Source organism: Podarcis pityusensis (genome assembly GCF_964106645.2).
Source record: "Podarcis pityusensis genome assembly, chromosome: 3".
Lineage (NCBI taxonomy): Eukaryota > Metazoa > Chordata > Lepidosauria > Squamata > Lacertidae > Podarcis > Podarcis pityusensis.
In genome coordinates this window covers 67,618,798-67,646,028 of record NC_138026.1, presented here as the reverse complement: position 1 = coordinate 67,646,028, position 27,231 = coordinate 67,618,798, and the positions used below count along the sequence as shown (strand labels likewise).

Here is a 27,231-nt window from a genome sequence, read left to right as displayed (position 1 = left end):
CTCTCCGCTTTCAGCCAAGTTCAAATATTTAGTCTCAATTTTTAGTCTCAAGTTCAAAATATTCAGTCTTTACTCACAAGTTGTTGCCTTCTTCCGAATCGAAAATTTACAGGAAAAGGGATCAGCGCTCACCGGCAGCAGCCGCGCGGCTTCGCTCCGCAGATCGCGAAACGGCTCACAGCGCCGCTACCCCCCTCCACGTTCCGGAGCCCCTTACGGGGTTCCTTTTACGTTTGGGAGGTCGCTTCTGGCGCCCACCGAGCCTCAAGACCACAGGCTCTTGCTGCCTGTGGGTTTCCAGAGTGGGTCTCCGCTTCGCCGTAGCGGACGACCCAGTTTCTGCGGAGCCTCCTCCTCACAAATGGAAGAGGACCGCCATTGCCGTTCGCGCCGCCCCCGGAAGTCTCTGTGATGGGCGCCGTTAAGTGGGCGAAGTTCTTGATGAACTTCCTGTAGAAGTTGCTGAACCCTAGGAACCTCTGCACATCCTTCTGGGTTTTGGGGGCTTTCCATTCCAGCACTGCCTGCACCTTGCTTGGGTCCATAGCCAGTCCCTTGTCTGACAACTTGGACCCCAGAAACTCGACCTCTCTGGTGTGAAATTGGCATTTTTCCAGCTTGACCCACAACTGGTGCTTCTGCAGCCTCTTTAGCACTTCCCTGACGTCTCTGACATGTTGCTTCTCATTGTCTGAATAGATTAAGACGTCGTCCAAGAAGGCTACGCAGTTCTTGTACAGCAGGGGCCCCAACACGTGGTGCATGAATGCTTGAAAGCAGGCGGAGCCCGATTGTAATCCAAATGGCATGACTAAGTACTCAAAAGCCCCCAGGGGGGTGAACATGGTGGTCTTCCATTCGTCCCCCTCCCTTACCCTGATCAAATTGTACGCTCCCCTGAGGTCCAGTTTGGTGAAAATCTTCCCTTGCCTCACCCGTGTTAAAATGTCATCAATCCTGGGCATTGGGAAGGTCACGGGTTCAGATACCAGGTTTAACGCCCTATAATCTATGACTAATCTGGGCTGATTAGTCCCTATTTTGTCCACAAAGAACACCGGACTGCCCCCCACCGCCTTTGATTCCTTTATGAACCCCCTCTTCAGGTTCTTGTCAATAAACTGCCTAACTCCTGCATCTCCCGGTCCGACATGGCATACAGCTTACCCACCGGCAGCTGAGCCCCTGGGATTAAGTTGATTTGGCAGTCAAAGGGCCTATGGGGGGGGTAGTCTGTCCGCCTCCTTCTCGCTGAAGACTTCCTTTAGGTCAGCGTATGGTGGTGGCACCTCTCCTTTTGTTTCCACCGCCAGTCCAGCCACCCTGGCCACTGTCATTCTTGGGGTTCCCCCCCCCAGACAGTGTTCCAAACAGTAAGCTGACCCAAAGGTGACTGACCGCTGATGCCATGACACTACTGGATCATGCAGTGCCAGCCAGCTCATTCCCAATATTATTGGGGGTCCTGCCAGTGTGGCCACGTGAAAGGCAATGGTCTCCGTGTGCCTGGAAACCCTCATTCGCATTGGCGGGGTCTGGTGTGTCACTTCCCCTCCCAGAAGTTCCCTGCCATCGATGGTGGTCACTTGCAAGGGAAAATCCAGGGGTAGCAAGTGTATTTGGTGCTCCAAAGCGAAGTCCCTGCTAAAGAAATTGCAGGAGCTGCCCGAATCCAGCAGCCCCTCAACCTTGACTGGGTGCCCATTCGGGAGTTCTAGCACCACTGCTATGGCTATCGCTGCCTTGGGGGGGTCAGGCTGGGGCACTTCTATTGGTTGCTGGCCTGGCTGCTGGCCCCTTTGGTTGGCAGCCAGGCGCTGTCGTTTCCCTGCGCCTGCCCTCCGTCTCCCTTCTCCTCACAGCCAGCAGCCCCCACCATCCCTTGCCAGGCCTTTCTTTGAGGGCAGACCCTTGCAAAATGTCCCGGCCGTTGGCAGAGGAAACACTTCTTGGTGGTTTTCCAATCCTTCCCCTCCCTCTTGCGACCTTCACTGGAGTTTGAAACCTCGTGCGCGCACGCGCCATCTATTTCCATTGGCTCAGCCACCTGGGAAAGCTGTCTTGGTATTTCAGGGATGCGGTAGTCATGGCAACGTTCCCCTCTCACTTCGCGTTTCTCCTGAGCCCGCGCTTCCTGCCTCACTCCATTCACAAGCACAGCCTTGGTCAGCTGATCCATCGACTGCGGGTGGGGCGCGCGGGACAGCTCGTCCTTCACCGTTGGTCTTAATGTCCTTCAAGGCATGATTTTGCGTCGCCATAAGGGGCCTGACCCATTCTCTTGCCCCATCCTGCAGATGCCCCACAATGTATGCCACCCTTTGCTCATCGTTAACAAAGTCATCATGCTGCAGTTCTAAAGCGTACTCTATTTCCGTTCCGAACGCGTTGTAGTCCTGGGGCTTCCCCCCAAACTTGTGTACCAGCCCCGGTACCTTCCTTGCGATGGGGGTGGGTCTGACCTGAGCATCCTGAGCTCATCTTTCGTCCAGCCGCGCTGTCAGGAGACCTACATGCTGTTCCAAATCTCGGTTTCTCTCCACCAGACCTTGCACTGCAGCTGCTTGTTCCGTCTCTCCGGCTCCTCCGGTCTGGCTCATGGTGCTGCCTCTCTGGAGCTACGCACAAGCAACGTCGGTGACTGACGGATTGCTGTAATGGGTTTAGGGGTTGCTTGTGCGTAAGTTGCCGCCACTCCTGGCTAGGTTACCTGGTTAACCCTTTCTGACTGAACAGCCTCCAGCATCGTGACTGTCTCAGTCGCTGGCAGAATCCGTCAGTGGGCGTTTCTTGAACCTTTTCCAGCATAAAAGTTGTTTGACGCCAAGTCTCCTCCTACTCTCCCTGCGCGGAAGTCTTCTGCGCATGGAGGGTGTGGGCAGTGGAGTACCCATACTCTCTCCGCTGGTCTCCGGCGAGGAGTCTTGGAGCCTCCTCCCCGATTCCCCCATCTGCCCCCCTTCTCTACTGGTGTTACGCTGATTTCCTTCCCCAGCACACGGGCTCCCTCTCTCCCTACTGGGACCCTCTCCGCCATCCCTTTGGAGCCTTCCCTCTGCTTCTAGCTCCGATGGCAGTTCCCTGACAGCCGCTGAGAGATCCAGCAGAACTAGGAAACAACTCTCACCTTTGTCCCTAGCTCGCTGGAGATCATCAACCAGTGTGACCAAGGCAGTTTCAGTCCCATGATGAGGCTTGAACCCCGATTGGAAGGGATCCAAATGGTCCGCATCCTCCAGGCGTGCCTGGAGTTGTTCAGCAACCACGCGCTCAATCACCTTGCCCAAGAATGGAAGATTTGAGACTGGGCGATAGTTGGCCATACTGGCCGGGTCTAAAGATGGTTTTTTAAGAAGTGGTTTAATGACCGCCTCTTTCAGCGGATCTGGGAATGTTCCCTCACAGAGGGAAGCATTCACCACCCCACAGAGCCCATCGCCCAGCCCTTCCTGGCTTGCTTTTATTAGCGAGGATGGGCAAGGATCAAAGAGACACGTGGTTGGTTTCACGCATCCAAGCAGCCTATCCACATCCTCGGGGGTAACGGATTGAAATTGATTCCATGCAACTTGACCAGACAGGGCTCTAGCACTCTCCCGCCCCAGCCCTGCTCCCACGGTGGTGTCTAGCTCCTTCTGAATATGAGTGATTTTATCTGCAAAAAACTTTGCAAAATCGTTGCAGGAGATCTTGGGGTCTTTACAACGCCCCGGTGGTAAAGGTGGTTCCGTTAAATTGCGGACCACCTGAAAGAGTCTCCTGCTACTATTTTCTGCAGATGCAATAGAGGCGGTGAAGAAAGTCTTCACCGTTGCTATCGCCACTTGGTAGGCTCGACGTTGAGCTCTAACCTGTGTCCGGTCAGATTCGGAGTGAGTTTTCTGCCACCGACGCTCTAGCCGTCTCAGCGATTGTTTCATCGCCCTCAGCTCCGAAGAAAACCACGGGGCTGTCCGGGCTCCATGCAATCGGAGAGGGCGCTTCGGAGCCAGACAGTCGATAGCCCTGGTTAACTCCGCATTCCAGCGGGCCACCAGGGAATCAGCTGAAAGGCCATCAACATGGGATAAAGCATCCCCTACCACTCTCTGGAAACCATTTGGATCCATTAAGTAGCGGGGGCGGACCATCCGAATTGGTCCCACCTTCCTGCAGAGGGGAAGGGTCGCGGAGAAGTCCAGTTGCACCAGGAAGTGATCTGACCATGGCACTTCTTTTGTTTCACTTTTACTTAGTGTCAGATCACCCACGTCACTACAGGTGAATACCAGGTCTAAGGCATGTCCATGACTATGAGTTGGGACCAACTTATTCAGGGACAGCCCCATGGAGGCCATGCTTTTCTTGAAGTCCCGAGCGACCCCTTGTAAGGTCGTGTTGGCGTGGATGTTAAAATCCCCTAGGACAACCAAACTAGGTGTCTCCAGGAGAACATCCACCACGACCTGAAGCAGCTCGGACAGGGAATCCTTGGTGCAGCGGGGAGGTCGGTACACCAAAAGGAATCCTGTACTGCCCCTATTGCCCAACTTCCAGAACATGCACTCAGAAAACTCTGTCTTCCCAGTAGGACGCCTGATGCAAGCTAATGACTTCCTAAAAATCACTGCAACCCCCCCTCCCCGCCCACATGACCTGGGTTGCTGTGCGTAAGAGAAACCTGGTGGGCAAGCAGCGGCAAGGACAGGCCCATCTGCTTCCTCCAACCAGGTCTCTGTCACACATGCCAGGTCAAATCCTCCATCCACAATCAGGTCGTGGATGGCAGTGGTTTTATTCATAATTGACCTGGCATTACACAGCAACACCTTCAGGTCATGTGGGTTTCCCCTGTTGATTCCAGTATCCATCCGGTCAAGGCCAGACCCGGAGGGAGGGATAGTCCTCAAACAACGACTAAACCTGCCTCCTTGGTAATGACATGGTCTGGTCTTAGCGTAACTCCTCCTCCTGCCCATGATCACCGAGATCGGATGTCCCAGTGATTCCCCCCCTGTGGAACTTGTCCCAGCCATCGTGTTGGCTGGGGCCCCACTCCCAGGCAGCCCTGATCCCGCCCCTTAAAAACAAAACACAAACTATACAGAACCAATAAAACAACAAAAAACAAAAACAGAACAATTATGCTAAAATTAATCCCCAACCAAATATCCATCCCACCCACCCACCCCCAACAAAGGAAAAAAGGAAAAAAAGAAATACAAATTTAAATTGCCACCGACTGCTTGAGGACATTTTAAAACACATTAACCACTTGGAACAGGGAAGCAATCGCAGAACACTTCCCAACTTCCCCAAAAGTTTGTTCCAAATAAGGGCCTGTGCCACGCCCCCTGGGCCAGTTGGAAAAGGCCTTGGAAGGGAGCAGGCCCTGCAGTCCTCCCCACAGCCGATGGTATATCCAGCTGCATCCTTTAAAATTTGATAACCAACTATTTTACCAATAGTAAGGGTTTTTTTTTTGTTTGTTCACCATAGTTCCCCAGACTCTCATTTTTTTCTTCATATGTTGTAGCCCATTTAGTTATGCTATTTTTGTTTTTGTTATACTGTTTCATTGTTTTCTGCTTAATGTTTGATGTTCCTTTATAATTTGCATGATGAAAAAAGGTGTTTCCTATCTGCTTGTTTACATTTGGAATATAATTTCTGAACAGCATTGGTTTTTCTTTTCTTTTATAGGATCCCTCCTCATTTTCATTTCCTCCCTTGCAGCTACTTTTAGAAACATCTGCCTTATTTTTAGTTTCCAATAGCTGAAGGCAACAATGTGAGCATTTTGGTCTATTGTTTTAGAGTGTTTGTTGTTCTTTAGCTTATTAAAAGCAAAATGCATATTAAGAATAGCACATCTCAGTTCACAAATTCTAAGAGACTTATAGGTACTTCTGTCTGGTGTGCCACAGTCCTTTTTTATTGTTGAGGTGTTTGTGTATAGAAAGAAATCCCTCAAGAACAAATTATTTTAAAAATGTACTCAACATATTTTAACTCCACCCTTCAATGCAAGTATTTCCAGACTTCTAGTTGGCATGCATGAAAATGTGATGGGTGTATTCAAAGTACATGGGTTGGAGCCAGTCTTAAGTCACAGAGAAGACCCATTGAAACCAATAGAACTTCTTAGTCATGACTAACTTGAAGTCCCAGAGGGTCTCCTGTAATCCTGGTTTCAGAGGGTCTCCTGTAATCACGACTAAGTCTGCTTCTAACTCACTGTTTATCGTTCCCTATATGTTAACTTCAAGCTTCTGAAATCCAGCCTTGCTCAAAGTGTTCAAACTGGCCAGAAATAAGTTCTATGCTAATATAGCCATATTCATGGTGGAGAATGCCTTAGTTATAGGTAGAGGGGCCACTTTCTTAAGAGAGACAACACCATCCTGAGAGGTGGCAAGCTCTAACTGATCAATGGAAAGGATAAATTCAATTATTACAACAGTTTCTAAAAAAATTTAAACCCTCTTCTTCTTCTTCTTCTTCTTCTTCTTCTTCTTCTTCTTCATGCCAAAGCCATTACAAAAGATAAACTACACAAAATAAAATATATTACACAGTTAAAAAATTATTAAAACCAGACATACTGTCAGATAAGAGTTTGCTCCCTTGAAGAATGTAGTTTATCATCCCCACACTTTTTTGTCCTTAAAATTGCTGCTCTGAAGGCAAAACAGGCACTTTTTCAGAGTGGGATGGGAACCTGTCCCATAATAAAAAGTTAATTGAATACCCAACTGATCTCCCTACTGGGAGATATAAATATTGAAACAAGGCTGCTCTTAAGTCCTCACATCATTTATTAAAGATCAGCAGGAGATCAATACTAAACATGTTGGGTGATATCCAACAGTCCACCCACTGAAAGCAACAAATTTCCCTAACTTCAGTCAATAGATTAAATGGGTCTGCTCTGAGTATGGCATAGTTGGATATCACTGTGTCTTTGTGAGATCATTTCACCTTTAAGAAAAAAAGGAAACTTAGAGAAGCAGCCTCCATGTCAGAACACAAATCCCAATGACAAATAAGAACAAAAACAATTGTTTAATGAATAATAGGAACAACCCAAAACTATAGTGCATCAATGGATGATATTTATTCTCTCTCTCTCTCTCTCTCTCTCTCTCTCTCTCTCTCTCTCCCCCCCCTCTCTCTCTCCCCCACACACTTATTTTTACTGGGAAGTTAAGTGGGACATGTATCTGGTAAATGTGTTCCAGACAGCAACTTCTAATTTGGGGAAACTGCTTTGCAGAACAAACTCCTAGAGGAATCATAGAATTTTAGAGTTGGAAGGGACCATGAGGATCATCTTGCCCATCATATCACCCCATTGCTGTTTCTCGAGACAAGATAGGGCAAATTGCATGAATGTATGTTAGCAAAGCAGAGAAACTGTTGTTTCTTTTATAACAGCTTGAACTATTTTTGCTTTTTGGGAAGAACAAAAAAGAGAGACTCGGAACTGAATGGCTAGTGAAGCCTAATGCTTTTTCATTACTCATCCAGAACAGAATGAATATGTCTTAATTACTTAACAATACTTGGAAAATGTACAGTCTTTTAGAGGAGGTGTGGGTAGACTTTAGGCTTGTCTTTTACTTAAACCCCAAGAGGTACACCAACCAGAGTCAGATGCTCAAACATTGACTCAGAGGCATGGACATGTACTAATTAGAATTAAGGAACGGGGGTGTAATTGGCACTAAGGAGATGGTTTCATCAGTGCAAGCATTTCTGCTTGACAGGTGGACCATTTGCCCCTCCCCTCACTCACTGGTTGAGGGATTCTCTTGATCAGTGCCATTTTTCCAGAAAAAGAGGTGCCGGAACTCACCATAAACACCTCCCTTGTTCTCTTATAATGGCAATGGCACCCACCTGAGAGATGCTGGAACTGAGTTCCAGTGAGTTCTGGCTGAAAAAAGCCCTGCTCTTGATCCTCCTAAGCAGATGGGGAGAGGAGGTGTCAGGAACGTGCCCCCCCCCCCCAGAGCGCAGGGGATGAGTTAGACTCAGAGACTGAACTAAATGAACGAGGGTCCGACTCTGCAGATGAGAACTGGCTGTCAGAATCAAGAAAGGGCAGTTCAGCCCCCATTTCTGGAGAAGACTCTATTAGCGCCCAAGGAGAGGAAGAGTTGGAAGGCAGCCAGAGCATTGCTAGGCAATCAGCAGATAAGCAGAGGTCCGAGTCTGGGTTGAGTGGGAGCAAGGAGGAGGGGAAAGGTCAACCTCTCAGTCCCTGATTCAGGCGTCTGGATAAAATCAGAAGGCAACGGAAGGGCAAGAGGGGAAAGGTGGGAGTCTGGTGTCCTTCCTGCTGTGGGAGGAGCGAAATTCAGACTGACCAACAAACGTAAAAGTGAGCAGGCAAGATCCAGGCTCTGGATGTGTCTTTTTGTAAATAAACGTACATAAACTTGCCGGGATGTCAGCAGAACATCCCATAGGAAGAACAGGATTTTCCATAATTTCAGACAAGCGAATCCATTAATTGGAACTTCAATGCTGATCAGCTATAAAACATACACACACACATGTAGGCAAGATAGATAGCTACTCTAGAAAATTGTTACATTTTGCATCTCATGCATGTTTCTCAAGTATTCAGCCTGATTAGTCACTACCATAAAGTGGGCCAGGAGTTTTTCCAAATCATCTTATGGGAAGAATTTATTTTCAGAGTTCCCAAGATATGTTTGGAGAATATCTTGTGGAGGATCAGAAATTCTGAAAAAAATCAAATCGTTTCTATAATTACCTAAATATGGATCGGAGAGCTTAATTTTAATCCCCCGCTTCTGAACATTTTTGGAAATAAGCTAACTGTGTGTCAACTCAGAACAGTTTGTGAGCATTTTAAAGCTGTAAAGCTAAGGAGAGCGTTTTTTTATGGCATGAACTGGTGAAAGAACCCTGGAGTGAAACAGCGGTTGTTGTGTTCTCACCTGCCATTCCCAGTTTTTAGCTTCTTGTTTTTCTCTTTAAATTACTGTTCCGAGCTGTCTACTTGTCTCCATATTTTTATATACTGTAGTTATATGTCTTCTTGTATGGCTCTGTTTATATGCTGGTTACTTTAGGAAACTTGTTTATGCACAGAATAGATATATAATACTATGTGTATAATAGTACGATTTAATGTCTACAATGATGCATGTAATATGTGAGGATTATTTGTATTTTTAGCAGAAGTGCACAGGGATCTCGCTTCTCACTGAGCCTCACGAATGAGACAGGAATTAGAAAAAACCAGTGCAGATTAGCTTGATGTAGAGCTTTTCAGAAAACCTCACTCCCAAATGGGCTCTCCATTCTTGTCACCAAAATAGTGGTTTTGAGGAGTGTAGTGGACTTCAAACCCCTGGCTACAGACATACCTATAGCAGTGGATTCATTGCTGGCTGTGCCACTGGGGCTGACAAATTGCGGACACTGTTGTAAGGGCGTTGTGATGCAGGGATGTATGCTGAGGTGTATCTTGATTGTTGCGAGTTCATTGGTTCCCTCTGCTTGTGGGAAGCCTGTTGGTATCATTGCCAACACAGTCCACCAATCTGGGGCCTTGGTGGTGCTTCCCAGTGTGCTGGAGAAATGTCTGCCATTTGCATGCAATTTGCTGTGCTGTGTGTTTCCCTCTCCTCTCCTCTACATCAAGTAGTGATTTATCTCCACTACACAGTCAGTGTTGTAGGATTGTTTGGTGAAAAATATTTTTTTTCTACAGTTAATGTTATTTAAAATGTAATTATTATGTATCATTTTCTTTTCCAGCTTCCCCATCAATTTCGGTTTTGTGTATGGCCGCTGATGGAAAAGCCCCTGTAAGTATATAATGTCACTGTTAATGGAGAACAAGTGATACTATCCATTTTGGGAAAACAATTACTTGCAGAATACGTTGAGGGGTATAAGGCCTTATGGCCCGTTGATTCACCTGGAACACATTCAAAAAAATATGTCTCGTCAGAAAGAGGGGAAAGGGCAACACAGATTTGCATAAAAGTTGCACACCCAAAGTTTTATGTATATGTGCAGATTTATAACTAATTGAAATAGAAATATAATGCATCTCATCATCACATGAAAGACTGACCAAATGACTTGTTCTCATGAGCAGCCTGCTATTAATGGGCAATGTTAAGGCTCTTGCCCTCATATTTTAAGGTTCTCTATCTCAAACTCTACTTGAACCTTCAAATAGAGGATTCTCCAAGGACAGTTCTTCAGATAGAAGACTGTCCTCTGTAAAGTAAGACACATGAACATCCTAACAATATGAAATCTGCTCCCACAACAAGGTGTTGTGTCAGGTACATAAAACATATATCCAGAAGAAGGAATGTTTCATATGTGATGCCTCGTGTTTCCTCTTGTAAAAGCCCTGCCTGCATCTCAGAAATCCAGCACCTCAGGAAGAATCCTGGGCTGGAACCTTTCTCCTCGAGATGCTACTTTTCTGTGTACAAGGAACCTGTGTAAAAATCAAAACATGTGATATTTCACTTCTATCTACTATATAGATCAGTTCTTTATTTGTAATCTTGTAACAAAAAGTAGCTTGCTGATTTCTCTGCAACAGTTTCTTGGGTCAATTTTTGTTGGTGAAGAACTTATTGAGACTTCTTCACATAGGTGAGGATTGGAGATCTGAAATTTACAGGCACAACACAATGTTGGTCATACTTTTAAGGGGACTGGATATTTATTCCGTTATGGTTATGAACAAATGTCATGCTGCAACTTAAACAACGTTTAAATCAAATGTTCCAGTAGGGACAATACATGTTTGGAGCTTAATTCCTGGTTTGTACTTTCTCAATTCTATAATGGAATTGAATGAGTGTTTGTTTGTTTGTTTGTTTGTTTGTTTGTTTGTATGTCTCCCCTCTTTTCCCAAAGTTTATTTAATGAAACAAATGGAACATGCAGCACAATGTTGCAATGTGGAGTTACACTATTCACTATTCTCTTTTTTTGTCACATAACAAGCACTAATCATTCCTTTACTGAGTGTGCTCAGTCTTCACTAAGCTGTTTGTGGGAGGTTTCAACCCTCAGTATTTTTCTAAGGTTTTTTTGATGCTTCTGCAAACCCTGGGATTCCTTCCAAGCCTTGTGCATGGGTGAAGCCATTTGGACTGCATGCACAGCAAGAACATTGGAAATAGAAAAAAAAGTGCTATGCTAGCTTATCCCAGTGCTAACACTAGTGCATTTGTACAGGGCGGCTACTAGTTTGTTTTGAAATTGGAAAAAAGAACCATTTCCTGCCATGATGTTGCAAAATTAAACCCTGTGGATGAGTTAAACCTATGATGAAACTGTAGGATGTTTACTCACCACCAGCATGATAATGATGTAGCATTGTCATTTCAGCATAGATTTTGTGACATCACATTTCCCCCTGTCACACAAACCTGCAGTCCTAAACTCACTTATTCACTGAACTCAATAGTGATGAATAAGATTGTATAGCTAGGTCCACAACTCGGTCAAGCCTGAAGGATTCTGATTTAAGTTGATTATAGAGCTGGTTCTAACTACCCATATTTTCCCATCTTGATTAGAGACCTTGATTCTGCTTCTATCGATGTCTGAAATACAGGTGTGTGAGGAGGGGGTCTGCTTTGGGCAGGGCCTTTTCCATAGTGGCACCAAAATCCTTGAATTCCCTTCTGGGAAAGTTCATTCAATCTCTTTCATTCTGGCTATTTAGTACAAGTTCAGATAACATAGGGCTTTTCTATGGGTCTAAACTTTCTTGGTTTTTGTTATGTTTGCTCTTGTTGGATTTTTAACTTGGTTGTCAGTTCATTGGTTGATTCACTTGGGAAGGGCAGTAGTTCAGTGACAGGGTAACTGCATTACGTGCAGAAGGTTCCATTTCTATTGTTTTCTGTTAACCTAACATAAGTAAGAGGTTGAGTACCAAGACCCTGAGATGATGATATCCAGGTCAGCTGGTCCGACCTTTTAAAATAAGTATCTAGGCCAGACCTTACTGGAACCTCTGTATCCTACCCCTGAACAATCCTCAGGATGTGGCTGGGTGCAGTTTGGATAGGTCCTGAGCTAGTCACAAGACAACATGTGCCAAAGTTACTTATGTGAACCGGACATTAAGGTGAACATGTTTATTGTGAGGTGAGGCATCACTTCAGTGGAACCTGAAGAGCAGCAGAGAACTACTGGTTCTGAGGGGCAGAAGAAATTAACAGGCTTCAGCCCCTATTTTGCCTGACCAATACCTTCCTCATTTTTGCCTTGGATGTTTTATTTTGCCCCTTCTTTTCACGAGGGCTGTATAGGGGACCCAAAGCTTTGCAGACATGGCCTTCTGAAATATGAAGGCAGGAATACAGGTAAACATGTGTCACACATCAGATGCCAGGTTTCCTGTGTGAAACAGCCGTCGCTGGTCAAGTTCTCCTTTCATAGCCGCTGTTTCCATGAGAGGCAATTCTTAATGTTCAGCTGTGAGTCATCCAGGCACTAAGTCACTGGCTGGTATGTGTGTATATGTGACTCGAGCCTTAAATCTCCTTGAATTCAGCAGGATTAAATTGGCTAAGTTGTGAACTGAACTAGCGTACCCTCCTTTGATCCTCTGGCTCTTTGCAAACTTGTTCTATTGTGGCGACCGCAGTGTGCGGTGAGGATAGCGATTGTTGTACCGATGTTCAGTGTGCCCTTTGAGTGCTGGAGAGCTTGTCTAGCAGCTGATACAGGGCACTGAAGCTTCAGCTGAAGATTTTTGTTTCTGGTTTGAGCTACCCCTACACAGCATAGCTGTCTGCGGGTGTGAAACAGGAAGCTTTAGTTGCAGAGGCACAAAAGTGCTGTACTTGCTCTCATGGAGCTTCACAATTAATCAATTTTAATTACAGTATTTTATGCTTCAACTACTTGCTTCCCCATTAGCTCTCTGTGTGTGTTTGTTTGAAAGATTCCATTCTGTGCTGGGACTGTCTGCTACCACCTCCTCCTCTTCTTCTTCTTCCTCCTCCTCCTCCAGAGTCCCCCTCCCTTTTTGAAAAATATTGCAACACCATCTGAAATTTCCTCTTTTCTTTCCTTCCTGCATTTCTTGCAGGTTCCTTTGCGTCAGAAGACAAGGAAGAAAAATCAAGGTAACGAGGTCTTCCTTTTGTTCCTGCTTTTGTTTAGTGTTAAAATTTTGCTCACGCGAGGAGGACGGTTTTTGTTGTATTGTTTGTTTGGTGTTGAGCACGCTGTTATTCTGCTTAGTTTTTACATTGATTCAGTGGGGAAGATAATGACACACTCTTCATTTGGACTAAGCTGTTTCGGTATGTCAAAGCTCTGTGTGTGTGAGAGAGAGAGAACTGTTCTGCTTAATTCATTGCTAGTCTGTACTGACTGTCATGAAAATATAATTTTCTAACGTATCAGTTTGGAAGGGTATTTTAACAGTTGTATATATTTATGATCACACACGCACACATGGAAAACATCCAGTAATGGATTTAAATCTGCATTCTGTTTCACTGGCACAATGTTCTCTATCGTTATGGATTCCTAAAGCTTCATTTTGACTAATTTATCTTTGCTAATTGTCCATTCAGAAATAATTCTGGGTTGTATTTCAGAAGAAAATGCTGGCATCCCCTGCATGCATGTTTAAAGGTGGCACTTTGTTTTTTCGCACAGGAATTTGTACAATGAGCCGTCGAAGGATATCATGCAAGGACTTGGGGCTTGCTGATTGCCAGGGATGGCTATACAAGAAGAAAGAGAAAGGGGGCTTTATTGGCAACAAATGGAAAAAGTTCTGGTGTGTCCTGAAGTGTTCGTCATTATACTGGTACAGCAATCAAGTGGTAAGCATGCTAACCTCTTAGTTTCTCCAGGTAAATTAAGGGAAGATTCAGCATTCCTAAGCCGTTTTATCATGTGTAATTCAAGAATCTGTAAGTTTAGTGTGTTTAGACAATCACAGGAAGGGAATAAGTTATTTTAATTTTCACTTCATTGTTTGGAACAAAGCCCTCCTGTTTTGAAACATGTTAGCTGGACAGAGTGTTTGTGGATAAACAGGTTGCTTGAGAGAAGTTTGGGGCCCATAGTAAGATAAGTGGGCACTTTCCTTTGCTTTTTACCTAGATGCCAGTTAATTTCCCCATACTCCAAGGCTTCCTCCATGTTTCTGATTCAACAGGAGGAACCTTTGAGCAAGAAGGATTCTAGTGCAGCTTTGTAGGAGCCATTGTGTAACTGCCCTTGCAATTTCTAGCTAATGTTGCTAGCTATTCTGGACTTCTGGAACAGGTGTAGATTTTAGGCAGTTGCTCCAAGATGGCCTCTGTCAAAGGTTAGAGTCCAAGCTTCTCTCTAGTGTTCTGGGGGGTGCAGTGTGGTGAGTGGGAGAGAGAGTTGTGGGTGATAAAGCAACAAGGACAACCCAGTTGGAGCACACATTGGTAATGCAGAATGAGTTCAAATGAACAACAAGGTTCCACATGTTGATTGGCAGTGTGGAAGAACTCCACTTACCTGTGAGTAAGCCCTGTTGATTTCTTGTGGATTTGCTTTGGAGTGGACATGGTTATAATTTCAGCCTTGCTGCTCTGTTCCTATTGCATCTGTGCTGTACCATCTAGCAGAACATTACTGACTGGCATAGGGCACCATCCTATGCATGCTCACTCACTAAGTCCTACTGAGTTTACTTCTAGCTTCATGGGTGTAGTATTGCAGCCCAAAGGGCCCTAGATCAGCAGGATGGACCACCAGGTCACAACCATTGTGACCTGTTTGCATAGCACTTTGTAGATAAAATCGCTCTGACTTGAACACTTCATTGGTTATTAAATCCATATCAGGAGTGTCCTTGGCTTCCGTTCTTCAAGGTTGCTTGGATAAGCTTCAGTTGTTGTTAGTATGTGGAGTCATGGGAGCTCTCTACCTACTACATATGTGTGTTTGATCCTTACTATTTGTACTTAATAACAGGAGACGGGTCAGATTAGTCCACGATGTGCTATTTTATTGAAAGAGGGCATTATTCCTGTCCCTCAAAAGAAGCTATAAGAAGGTTTTATTAGACTGGCCTCCATTTTGGGTGGGAAGTGTGGCTGAACTTGTAGTATAGTGGAACAGCTCCAGTTGCTCTTGGATGAAACAGGGTGTGGAGATCAGTTTCAGTCTGTGGATTTTAATCTCATTGGGGGACTGTAATAGGTTTAGTGGACTTTGATGGGACAGAGGGGGACAGTGATCATTTTGATTCCTCTGGACCAACCAGTAGCTTCTGATTCTTTTTTTAAAAAAGTATATTTTTGGACTTCAATTAGGAGTTGGGAATGGCTCTACTCCTGTCTCATAATAAGGTACCAAAAGATGAACCTAGGGCAATGCTGCCCTACCCAAAAGGAATTGCCTGTTTCTTGGTAGGATACAACAAAATGTGATTTAACCTCCTGGTGGCTGATGGTCTTTCATTTTACTGTGGTCTTAGTTGTTTTTAATTGCTGTTTCCAGTTGTTTAAGTTTTTGTTATAAACTGTCCTGGAAGTCCTACTGATAGGCAGGACAGAAGTGGGTTAAATAAATTAACTAAACAAATCAAATCACAAACTGAAGTTCAATCTAGATAAGACTGGGGAAATCAATGGAAGGTCCAGTTGGCATTGGAGAATGTGAGTTGCTTGTAATGGTTGGGGGTCACGTCACACCCTCCCTTAAGGACAGAGTGCACAGTTTGAATGAGCTCATCACCCCAACATTGCTCTTGGCAGCTTCTGCATCTAAGAGTATCCAACAGGCTCAGCATCCCCTCCAGTTCCAAATTAGAAAGGAAAGTTTGGACTGATGTTTTTGGCAGTGGGCAACTGAGATACTCATACAATGGCTGCCCACCCTCCAGACGAGCCTGTTGTTCCCTCCAGTTCTGGAGGAAACAATTGGGACTTACTGTATTGACAACAGATGTGCAAGGCACCATGAATGCCTCAGATGCACACTCCTAAAGCTCCAGTCTCCTCTCCCATCTTCAAATGTTTGTGTTTTTTTAAAAATAATTTTTATTAAGGTTTCAATAAAAAGTTAAACAGACAAACATAAAGAAGCAATACACAAATACACAATACATAATCCAAAAAAGAAGAAAAACACAAAGAGCAGAAAGCAAAAAAAAGAAACAAAACAATTAAAAACAATATCACCTTTTCATTACCGTTTTTAAATTTACTTATTTTCTGGACTTCCTCATACCTTCCTCTTTTGTATTCCAGTCCAAATTGTTTGTCCAGCAATTTCTTTTCCACTTTTTTCTAATCCCAGTCTTTAATCTTAATGTAATATAGCCTTAAAATTTTACCTCTTAAATACCAAATTTCCATTTCCTTAAACTTCTTTAATCCTAATCTTTAATCTTAGTCTATCTATGACTTTATCCTGTACAGCTGAAAACCACTTATTTTCAATCCAACATCACTCTAACATTCTTTAATTTTGCAGTGTTTCTGTAGATAATCTTTGAATTTCTTCCAATCTTCCTCCACCGACTCTTCTCCCTGGTCACGGATTCTACCAGTCATTTCCGCCAGTTCCATATAGTCCATCAGTTTCATCTGCCATTCCTCCAGCGTGGGAAGTTCTTGTGTCTTCCAATACTTTGCGATAAGTATTCTTGCTGCTGTTGTTGCATACATAAAGAAAGTTCTATCCTTTTTTAACACCATTTGGCCGACTATGCCCAGGAGAAAGGCCTCTGGTTTCTTGGGGAAGGTATATTTGAATACCTTTTTTAATTCATTATATATCATTTCCCAGAAAGCCTTAATCTTTGGGCACGTCCACCAGAGGTGAAAAAATGTACCTTCAGTTTCTTTACATTTCCAACATTTATTATCGGGCAAATGATAGATTTTTGCAAGCTTGACTGGGGTTATGTACCACCTGTATATCATTTTCATAATATTCTCTCTTAAGGCATTACATGCTGTAAATTTCATACCTGTGGTCCACAACTGTTCCCAGTCAGCAAACATGATGTTATGTCCAACGTCTTGTGCCCATTTAATCATAGCCGATTTTACCGTTTCATCCTGAGTGTTCCATTTCAGCAGCAAGTTATACATTCTTGACAAATTCTTAGTTTTGGGTTCTAACAGTTCAGTTTCTAATTTTGATCTTTCCACCTGGAAGCCAATTTTCTTGTCCAATTTAAATGCCTCCATTATCTGAAAATAATGAAGCCAGTCTCGCACTTTGTTTTTTAGTTTTTCAAAACTCTGCAATTTCAGTCTATCTCCGTCCCATCTTCAAATGTTTGGAGCTGGAGATCAGATTGCCCTTGATCTCCCACAGAGGTTCAGCAAGAAGTAGGTTGGGGTCTAAGGCTTCAAACCTTTCTAGGAGTAAGTCCCTCTGTACACAGTGGAACTTTCTTCCAAGTGAAAAACTTAGGTTTTGCAGTGAAGAGGAGCCTGGCAGCCACATCTGTGGGCTCCAGATTTTCTCAGATCAACAAATGGAGCCATGCTATTTACTTATTTATAAAAATGTATAATATCATAAAATATGATAGAAGTTTAACATAATAAAAATCTCTAAGTGATTTATGTAAAAACCATACACACAATAGCATTTCCTTTAAAAAGCTAAAAACAGAACAAAACTGTGCAGTGTACAAAATACAGAATTGACTGTTAATTTTTCAATCTCTATTTTGTCCAGGAAAGCATATGAGTTTTTAAGAGGCTGCTGTCTCTGCCTCCTGAATTTCCCAAGGGAAGGCATTCCAATGAGTGGGTACCATTACCAAGGGCCTACTGCTGCATTAACACCGGGGGATGAACACCTCCCCACATATCACCTGTCCACAAGATATGCTGCTTATAAAATGATAAGTAAAAAAGTGTGTATCTGAGAAAAAGAAAACCCTGTAAACCGAGACATGTGACACTTAAGGAATAAGCCACGTACAGAGAATCCCCTTGTCTCCCACCTTATAATTACACTGTGGAAAAGAGTGAATTTCTTCCTTCAGCTGGCTGACCTCAAGCCCTCTAAAGCTAGTACAAAGCAAAGACTTGGAACATAAACAACATTCTGAGCCCATGAATATCCCTTGTGTACAAGAGGCATATATTTACAAAGTGTGACTAGGCAAATGTTTTGCTGCACACTGCCCGAGGACCCCAGAATTTGACTCAGCCCAGAGCATCCTTGCATCAAGGAAGAGATTTCCCATACCCCACTTTGGAGCTCTGATTTGGGCTTCCCTTCCAGAATAGATGTTGGGACTGTCATTTTGCTGACAAAAAAAGTTTCTTTTGTGTGGAGCCCTGCAGGCTGGAGTTTGGTCCTGCAGGGAGCTGAAAGGGGATGGGAGCCATTGTTGTACATGGTGTGTGTGTGTGTGTGTGTGCTTATTTCTTTTGAGCCACTATCACTTTCTGATCAAACAAGTTTTTCAGGGTGGTTAATGGCTGGCAAACCTCCAAAACCTCTTTCACTAGTGGACTAAGGAAATGAGAAGATATAACATGGACATTGGTAGTCCTTTCATATTAGCCAAATGTAACGACCTCTGTGTTCATAAATAGCATGGATACAGAACATGTGGCTTTCCAGATGTTTTTAACTGCAACTCCCATCATCCCTGCCTATTGGCCATGCTGGCTGGGACTCATGGAACTGGAGTCTAACAACATCTGGAAGGCACCTGGTTCCACACTGCTGAGTTATGGTGTGCAGCCAAGTATCAGAAGCTGGGGGTGGGCAGTGGAAGGTTATCACTTTTTAAGCCTTGCTTTTCAGTAAACTCTCACTCCAGCAGGCCACTTGTCTTCAGCCCTCTTGAAACGACTGTTTTCATCCTTGGTTTAAAAGTTCAAAAGCTTCCTCTGCAGACAGAGGTTCCTTAGCGTCACTCAACATCTGCTGTTTTCTGTGCTTTTAGGGAAGTCGAGGTTACCGTTTTGTGAGGGTCCTGGGGAAAACCCCTTTCCCCTTCACCTACAGATGGCGCAGCTCAGATTCTAAGCAGACATTTTAGTTTTCGGAGGCAAACCATTCACGCATCTGTGCGTGGGCAGAAACTCTGCTCAAATAAACGGTGGTCATCTTGCTTGCCTGGAATACTCGTACTTCTTTGCAATGGGTTGTATATTTATGAAGTGTGAATTCTGTTTCAGCCAAAAAAACTTGAGCTGCCCTGATGCAAGGAACCGTAACATAGCAACAACAGGCTGGTGCAGTGTGTCTCGTAGTCCATCAGTGAGCTTTGAGAGAATATAAGGATGTTAGCGTTTGAAATGAATTCTGCCTATATTTGGACCCCTCAAACAATTACCCAAACACATGGGGGCTACTTCTTCATTGGCATGTTGATCAAAAACGATGGGTGTGAGACAGGCAGGGAGAAAACTAGGGAGGACTGGTTTATTTATTTTTTTAACCCAATTCTGTTTAAATAAAACATGAAGAAGGGGTGCTAATGCAAGGGTGGGAAACTACAGACCTGGAGGCCAGATGCAGGACTACAGAGTTGTCTCCTTAGCTTTTGGGACTCTCTTCAGAATATGCCCCTTCAGAAGCCTGACTGTCCCTTATCTGTGCACAGTGCCTTTGCCTGACTGGAATGTGTCCTTGAACTGAGATCCTGCTTCTTGCTTACCTGGTTTGTTTGCCTAAAACCACTAACCTGTTGCCCCACCTTCCCTTTGCTTTCAGCTAGTACCTGCCCCTGGAAGGCGCACATGATGAAATGTGCCCATTAGGCTGTAAAAGGTTCCCCACTCCTGAAATAATTTGCCTTGGTAGGAGGCGCTTCTGCCTGCACAAGTCAGAGCACCCCATTTCCCCACCCACTGCAGTCCTCTATGCCACATCCCATCATGTTCTGGAAGACCCACCAGACCTCAGGAGCATCTTTTCACGGGGAAGGGGGAAAATCAGTGAAATGTTGGATGCCTGGAGTTGCATGATCAAAAGCACTTTCCACTAATGCAATATCACATTGGATGTAGCCTGGAGAGACCTAATTAAATGAAGTTTCGCATTTTGAAATTTATACTTCTGAGCACACCTGGCTGGAATGTTCTCTTGAAATCTCATAATGCCTTTTGCTTGTTTGGATGGAGGAGAGAATGTGAAGAAACCACTCTACCCGAGATGAGTCCATTGGGTTTTTTGCAGCTGTTCAGAATCCAGAGTGTGGTTGCTAATGAGAAAAAAATTACTGCAGTCCAATGCAAATGGATGACTTGGTTGGTAAACATCTGAGCATGGGACTGCAGCAAAAGCCCTGAATTTTTGTTCCACCATGCACTACTGCCACCTGCTTCTCCACATATATGCCCAAGAAAGGTAGAAATTGCTCTTCTTATCTACTGTGTTTTACAATTTAGATCTCAAATTATTAGAAATTATTTCTGTAATCTGAAAAGCTTTCTGAAATCCAGTTAATATCTAATGTCTAATTTCAATAGGTTATGTAGCATACTTTAATATTGCCGGCTTATTTTGTCACAGGCAGAGAAAGCTGAAGGGTTCCTCAGCCTTCCAGAATTCACAGTGAATCAAGCGACAGAATGCAAGAAAAAGTAGTAAGTCTTTCATTCGACTTGGAGCCTTGAGAAAGTGAAATTTTACAAGCTGAAATGTGAATACAAGAAGATCCCTGCTGGATCATACCTAGTTCTGCTTTTTATGGATATTTATGTAAATAGAACTGTCCGTCAGGACATAAACTCAACAGGCCTCCAATCATTGTTGTCCTTACAGCATTGCCAATATTTCAAACCGATAGACTCCATTGAGATGAATGTGGGTGGAATTTATGGGAGCTTAATATGGTACTGGAAATCCTTGGGCTGGAATTCAATGTCACGTTCTTCCAGTTGTTCCATCTGCAAGCATTGCCACTTGTTAGATGGAACGATCCCTTCCTCCTCCCCCTGTGCATTGCTCGGGACGGGAGGTTGTCTCCTGATCCCCCAAAAACAATTTTAGGGGGTACATGGGAGGGAGGAGGAGGAAATACCTGTTGAGCAAGGGTTTCCGCTGCTTAGGTTAATCCTGCCTGTGAAAATGTAAGTATGATCTTGCTTGGTTTTCCTTCCAAGGGAGGGTAGCACTTAGTACTGAGATATCGCAGCCTTAAAAATGACTTCGCTACTGTCTCATTGGTCTGAAATCTTATGTGAAGGGCAGCCGACTTTCCTTAGTTAGCGTATTTTTCGCTCCATAAGGTGCACCGGACCATAAGGCGCACCTAGTTTTTAGGGGGGGAAATCAAGAAAAAAATCTTATTCCACCCCCCAAGAGCAAAGAAGCCAAGACAACAAGTGGGATGGATCTCGCTCGCTGTCTTGGCTTCTTTTTTAGCCCCGGGGCTGGGGCGGGAGAAGCCCGAGCTTCCCCGACCCCAGCCTCCAGAACAGGTCCAGGCAAGGTTGTAATGGAGTTAGGATTTCAGGCTAAGTGGTTTTTTAAATATTTTGGGATCATAAAGTCTTTGGTAAACTGACCCACATACTCACTTTTTAAATCTAGTGTTTCCCATATATATGAATATATGTTTTTGTTTTTGTTTTGGAAGCGCTATGAAGATCATCCATCCACAGATCAAGACATTTTATTTTGCAGCAGAAAATGCGGAGGAAATGAACATGTAAGTAAAATCAAAAGTTTTGCTTCCTTTTTTCTTATGACAAAAAAGAACCATCTCTTTGTTGTTTCCTTAGTTGTTATGGGAGATGGTAGCCTCTGTCTCTTGAGTGTTCATAAAAGATTGCCCAACCATAAAGTATACAGCTGATGGAAGGATTTCTGTGACTGTTCACCTTACAGTGTGCCATCAGCTGAAAGCAAGCTGGGCCAGCATGCAGCATGCACATGAATGGCAGAGAGCAGGTTGAATGTGATGTACCATAATTGCTGATGCTTGATGGCTTGTGTTGTGATACTCAGCAGGTAACAGGAGGAGATATCTTCAATCATTCTCACTCAATAATTGTAATAGGTGCTGTACTTGATTCATGGGTTTGCTTAGGTTTAGTTTATTGCAGAGGTAGCCAGTGTAGTGCCTTCCAGGTGTTATCGAACTCTTAATTCACATTAGTCCCAGACAGCATGGCCAATGGCCAGGGGTGATGACAGTTGTAGTCCAATATCATTTGGAGAACTACAGGTTAGCCAGCCATGGTTTATTGTACTGTTATCAAAATTCTCAGGGTGGAATCTAGTTAGTGTCCCTTATACTGACTGAAGAGTTTTTGAGCTGCTAATGGAAGAGGAAGCAAGGCTATCCTTTCCTCCTTCCCTGTTCTGGAAGGCTACCAAATTCTCTGGAGCCTATTTTCAGGGACTTTGGGGGAAGGAGGAGTGGGCAAAAATTGCTTCCTCTCATCTCCCATAACCCTTTCATGACTGCAAAGGTACGCATTGGATTTCACCCTCAGTTGAAGATGAGAAGTGACTTGGTAACTACCAAACCTGTTTTCTCTCAGCTTGTCTATTTCTATTCCATACAAATGTCTGTGCTTGCTTTTATTTTTTCAGATGGCTGAAGAAATTAGGTACAGCTGTCCTTGACAAACAAGCCAATAAAAAGAGTGAAGAAGGTATGTTCAAATGGACCATTTTGAATGGGATTGTTCTACACCTTTCTACCTGAGGAGTTTTCCAGGGATAACACATATGGCATTCAATATATTCAAAATACTCAGAGATGAATGTTCAGCTAGAGCTAGATGCCAACTTTTAAAATATATATATATATATGATTAGATTAGATTAGATTAGCAGTTATGAGCTTTGCAACGATATCCAAAAGATGCATTTTGTACTGGGAAGGAGGACAATAGGCTAAGGCTGTTCTAGTCTAAAGCCCTTATTCTGTCTAGGCACATAGATACAGAAAAGAGAGGGGAACATCTTAGGAACAGAGGCCTTATCCTGAGTCATGCCATTGGGTCATTAAGCTTAGTATTGTCTACAGTGACTGAGAGAGGCTCTCCAGATTTTCAGATGGAGCACTCCCAGCTCTCCTTGGCAGAGGCAAAATTTCCTAGAGCTCCACAGCACTGAAGCTGGGTCTCTCTGGAAGGGCCAGACATCCTATTTCAGTGCATGAAACAAGACAAGGAATGTCCCAACCTCCCACCAGTAGCAACTAAGAGTTTCACTTCCCTCTTAAGTCTGATCTGAAGCAGAAGTTTATGTATTTATATATAGCGGCATTCCTACCATTCCTACCATTTAAAGCACTATGATACCACTTTTTTTGCCATGACTGTTGATTCAGAATGTGTGAGCATCAATTCATTTTTCATATAATTAGATATAAAGTTATAGTTTATTTCTTGCAGAGCAACCTTGTTCTGAGAGGCCTGTTTCATCAGATGGTTTTTTGGAGTACTGTAGCTTTTTGCTGCCTTTCTAAACAGTAGCTCACCGTCTGCTTGTCCCTTATCTCTGACTGCGAGAAACTTTGTAAACCTGGAGCTTTTTTTAAAGCCTTTGTCTTCTTCCTCCACCACCTCCTCTTTCTTCTTTTCATGCAACGCTGTGGAAAGATGAAAAGAGAAAGAGAGATTCTGCTAATTAGAAATGTCAGAAAATACCCTTTGTTTTGCATACAGATGACCCTGACTGAGTCAGAGCCGGTATGTTTTGCTTTCAGTTCAGGTTACCTGAAATAAGTTTACTTTTGTTTCCAGTGCTATAATTGGCACGTCTAATGCACTTCAACTGTTGTGTTCTTGCTTCAGAGTGCTATAGCGAGAGCGAGCATGAAGATCTAGAAATAAACGTGGAGACGCCACCCCCTCCATATTCCGATCAGCTGCCGCCGCCTCATTTGGTATGTATTATAGTAATTAGCTAGCTTCTGTTTGCTAAATGGCTTGTACAAGTGTCACCCTATCCAGTTCGCAAGATGCCACTCTGATAAGTAATCTGCAGTAAAGCACTGTACATTTCTTCTCCACTCGGTATTCTTGCAGGGGGCCTGTTGTGAGATCAGTCATACGAGACAATAAATGCAAAACACTCCTTCGCCATTTATTAATTAAATTGTTGTCCCATGTTTCCTCCAAAGAGCTCAAGGTGCTATACGGGTTCTGCCCCCACCCCCATTTCCCCCCTCACAACAGCCCAGTAAAATAGCTGAGGATCACTCAGGGAGCTTAAACTTCCATTTTAACCCTCACCACCAGAAGGGTCACTAGTACTGCATCCACTGTGCATGGTGGCCAAAATCACCTGATGGCATTGGGGTCAGCTTGGGAACCAGACCCAGCTCAGCCCCTCCTTGACCTCAGAATGCCCTGTTTTGGGGCATTCCACTGACTGTCACCCACTAGTATCTTACATGTGGCTCTCTTGCAAGGCCGGCCCACCCATGGGACCAGGTGAGGTGACCGCCTCAGGCGGCAAGATCCGCAGGGGCTGCGGATCCCAATGTCAGTCTTTCTTCCCTCCTGACGTAGATCTTCACTCACCCCTTCTTCCCTGCAGGGAGGGAAGAGAGTAGGTTTTCCCAGGGAAAGCAGAGGGGCAAACTGTGTATAGAAAGCACAATAAAGCCAGAAAACCTCTCAGATCCGTTATTTCAAGGTATGGGGCAAGCGGAAGTATGGACGAGTTTTAGTCCGACATTCTCGCCGTCACACCACAGTGCGGCCGTCTCTTGGCTAAATACACTGTTATATGCTGAAAGCAAATAACAGTTATCACAGCCAAATAGTTACTAAAGCCTTCCCAGGCAGCCTTATTTCCTTGTGGTTTAGAGAAAAGAACAAGCCTCTCACAGCATGTAGCACGTGGCTTAGGATTGCTGCAATTCAGCCGGAAGTTTGTTTTTAAAAATAAATAAATTTGAGGCAGGTGTACAAAAACCCACTTTGCTTTTGTTGAATCAAATGCATCCCAGGATGGCTCTAGCACTTTCAACACTAGCACATTCTTTATTCTCACAATGCTGCAACAATTTTGAACCAATTTTCTTCTATAACCTATTCCACCCCCCTATTCACTGAGCCCAGTTGATAACAGTTTCCTCTAAATCATGGATTTCTGTCCTTAAATAACTTCGCATCCAGGTAGAGCTCAGGAAGGCAGGTGCTTGGCTTGTGCAATTGTCAGTTATGCCAGACTTTGCTGGTGCTAAATTTGGTTTTATAGTGTTCGGATATTGGGTCATTCTGCTGCCAACACCCTCTCCTAATTCAACCCCCTTGTGTTTAAGGAAGATAAGGAAATCACTGGCGCCTCCATCCTCATTAAATTCAAGAATTAGCTGGCAGTGGATAAATTTACAGTAATATCAAATTAAAGATACAGGGTTGTATCCAGAGTTAGCTTTCTACATAGAGAAAGTCTCCTGTTCACAGAAGTGACTCCATAATCTAATGAGTTGCTTGCAGCTCAGGTATGCCAGCATAAGCCAAAACAGGCTGCTGTTTGTTCTCAGTTTCATATTTCACCACATGGCTTATAAACAGCAATATAAAGCCATATTAAAATGTAATATTAAAACTTAACGGTTGATTTTTTTAAATTTTTTTTTGCATAACAGCAGTGAATAAAGCAGCCTCATATTATTGAACCTCAACCACTGTCCCATTCCAAGGACAGAAATTATTTCCCTCTCTCACAGTGCTATCTAACAGGCATTAACCTCTTCCACATCTTTTGACAAAGTGAAGTGCTTGTTAATTTCATTCTGACTTCAAGGCCACTAACAGCAGTCAGTCTGCCTGCTTCCAACATGTCTGCAAGATCATTCCTTCCCATCCGCCCCCCCCCCAAATATGAGAGAGAACTTGTAGGAAGGACTAGGATGTAAGACCTGACAAACTTTTTCCTCCTTTTTGATTGCCCCCCCTAAATATTATTGAGACTTTTTATCATACTCCTTTTTGAGAAAGCTACTGAAAGAAAGAGGTAGTGAGTTGAAGGCCAGAGGGCAGCAAGTTCCCTTGATGCAGTCACCATTCTTTCTCTGTGTTGGTGCCCTGGGCTACAGCTCAGCTGATACACCTGGGGGGTGCAGTTTGGGCCTGAGGCCTCTAGTCGCTAATCATAAGAGTATAAGATGAGCCCTGCTTTATCAAACCAAAGCCCTATCCAGTCCAACAACCTGTTTTCGCGGTGGACTGCCAGGCGTCTACGGGAAATCGACAAGTAGGACATGAGAATAACAGCACCGTCCCTGCTTGTGATTTCCTGCAACTGGTATCCAATGACATTTTGCCTCTGTTGCTGGAGGGAGTACATTGTCCTCACGACATTTATTTATTTAAAATGTTTCTATATCATTTTCCTCAACAGAGAAAACACCAAAGCAGTTCACACTATTGAAAACAAAACAGTAAAACCCAACCCATAACTTCCCAGTAATCAAGGCATCATGGTACTCGCAGAGTGCGCCATTTTGAGGTTTGCTTTAGATACCAGGATGTCTTGAGCCGGCCCTGGAATGAGTAGGACCAAAACTTTGCTGTTGCCTCCATTTTTAGAACACATCATGCAGATTCATAATTTTGTGTTTTGCTTTCACTGCGTGTGCTTTTCAAATGTGGGAATCCCTGTACAGGCAGAATGTAAATATCTAAAGCAGGGATAGTCCGTATTACTCAGTGATTATGTGATCATTTACTGGGTAATTAATTCCAAGAGCAGATGTGCTTCTCTGTGTTTAGCCACCAACCAGATGGAAACAAATGCAAATTAGTATTTTGAGGTGGGGGTGGGGGTTTTACAAGTTTCCTTAAACAGGCAAGAAAATGTTTATTTGCAAACTCCCCCATTTCTACTTGAATGGAACAGTCATTTCCAGACAATAGACTACAAAGATTTCCAGGTGGGCTGTCAAGATGCAGCATATCTCTTTAGTCTGAAATAGACCCCTCAGGGCTCATTAATCTTCCAATGAATACTTTTTCCATATACTAACACTAACACCTGCATTTTATAATATTCTTCCTTGGGTGTTTATTGATAGATGGGAGTCATGAAGCAGTTAAAAAGTTAAGTGTAGATCATTTTAAGTAAGAAAATCATTTGGATAATAATTTCCACTTTTTATTTTACTGTTGAATAAAATCAGTTTGTGATATAGAAAATTGCTCAGTCAAAAGTTCAGAGGGTTTAAAAAAGAAATGCGTATGAATGGGGAAAGGGTGGTTTATTCTTGCAGCTACACAAGTAACATGCACCATCTTCAACAGTTATCTGAAGCTCCATGAG

At 43.8% G+C, this 27,231-nt stretch overlaps 1 protein-coding gene across 10 annotated transcripts in view; it reads left to right on the top strand.

Moving 5' to 3' along the window:
- IPCEF1 (interaction protein for cytohesin exchange factors 1) overlaps positions 1-27,231 on the top strand; it is a 71,136-nt gene that overhangs the window by 35,202 nt on the left and 8,703 nt on the right. For 5 of the 10 annotated variants that reach the window (XM_080998401.1, XM_080998399.1, XM_080998397.1 and 2 more), the window contains exons 2-8: positions 9,778-9,827; positions 13,100-13,136; positions 13,678-13,847; positions 20,509-20,582; positions 21,578-21,649; positions 22,540-22,601; positions 23,751-23,842. In XM_080998401.1, the coding sequence (XP_080854527.1) occupies positions 9,804-9,827; positions 13,100-13,136; positions 13,678-13,847; positions 20,509-20,582; positions 21,578-21,649; positions 22,540-22,601; positions 23,751-23,842 (531 nt within the window). In that variant the 5' untranslated portion in view covers positions 9,778-9,803. Of the gene's footprint in view, positions 1-9,777; positions 9,828-11,501; positions 11,612-12,536; positions 12,659-12,741; positions 12,893-13,099; positions 13,137-13,164; positions 13,317-13,677; positions 13,848-20,508; positions 20,583-21,577; positions 21,650-22,539; positions 22,602-23,750; positions 23,843-27,231 lie in introns of those variants that run through there. The other 5 variants (XM_080998403.1, XM_080998405.1, XM_080998406.1 and 2 more) reach the window with 5 other exon arrangements.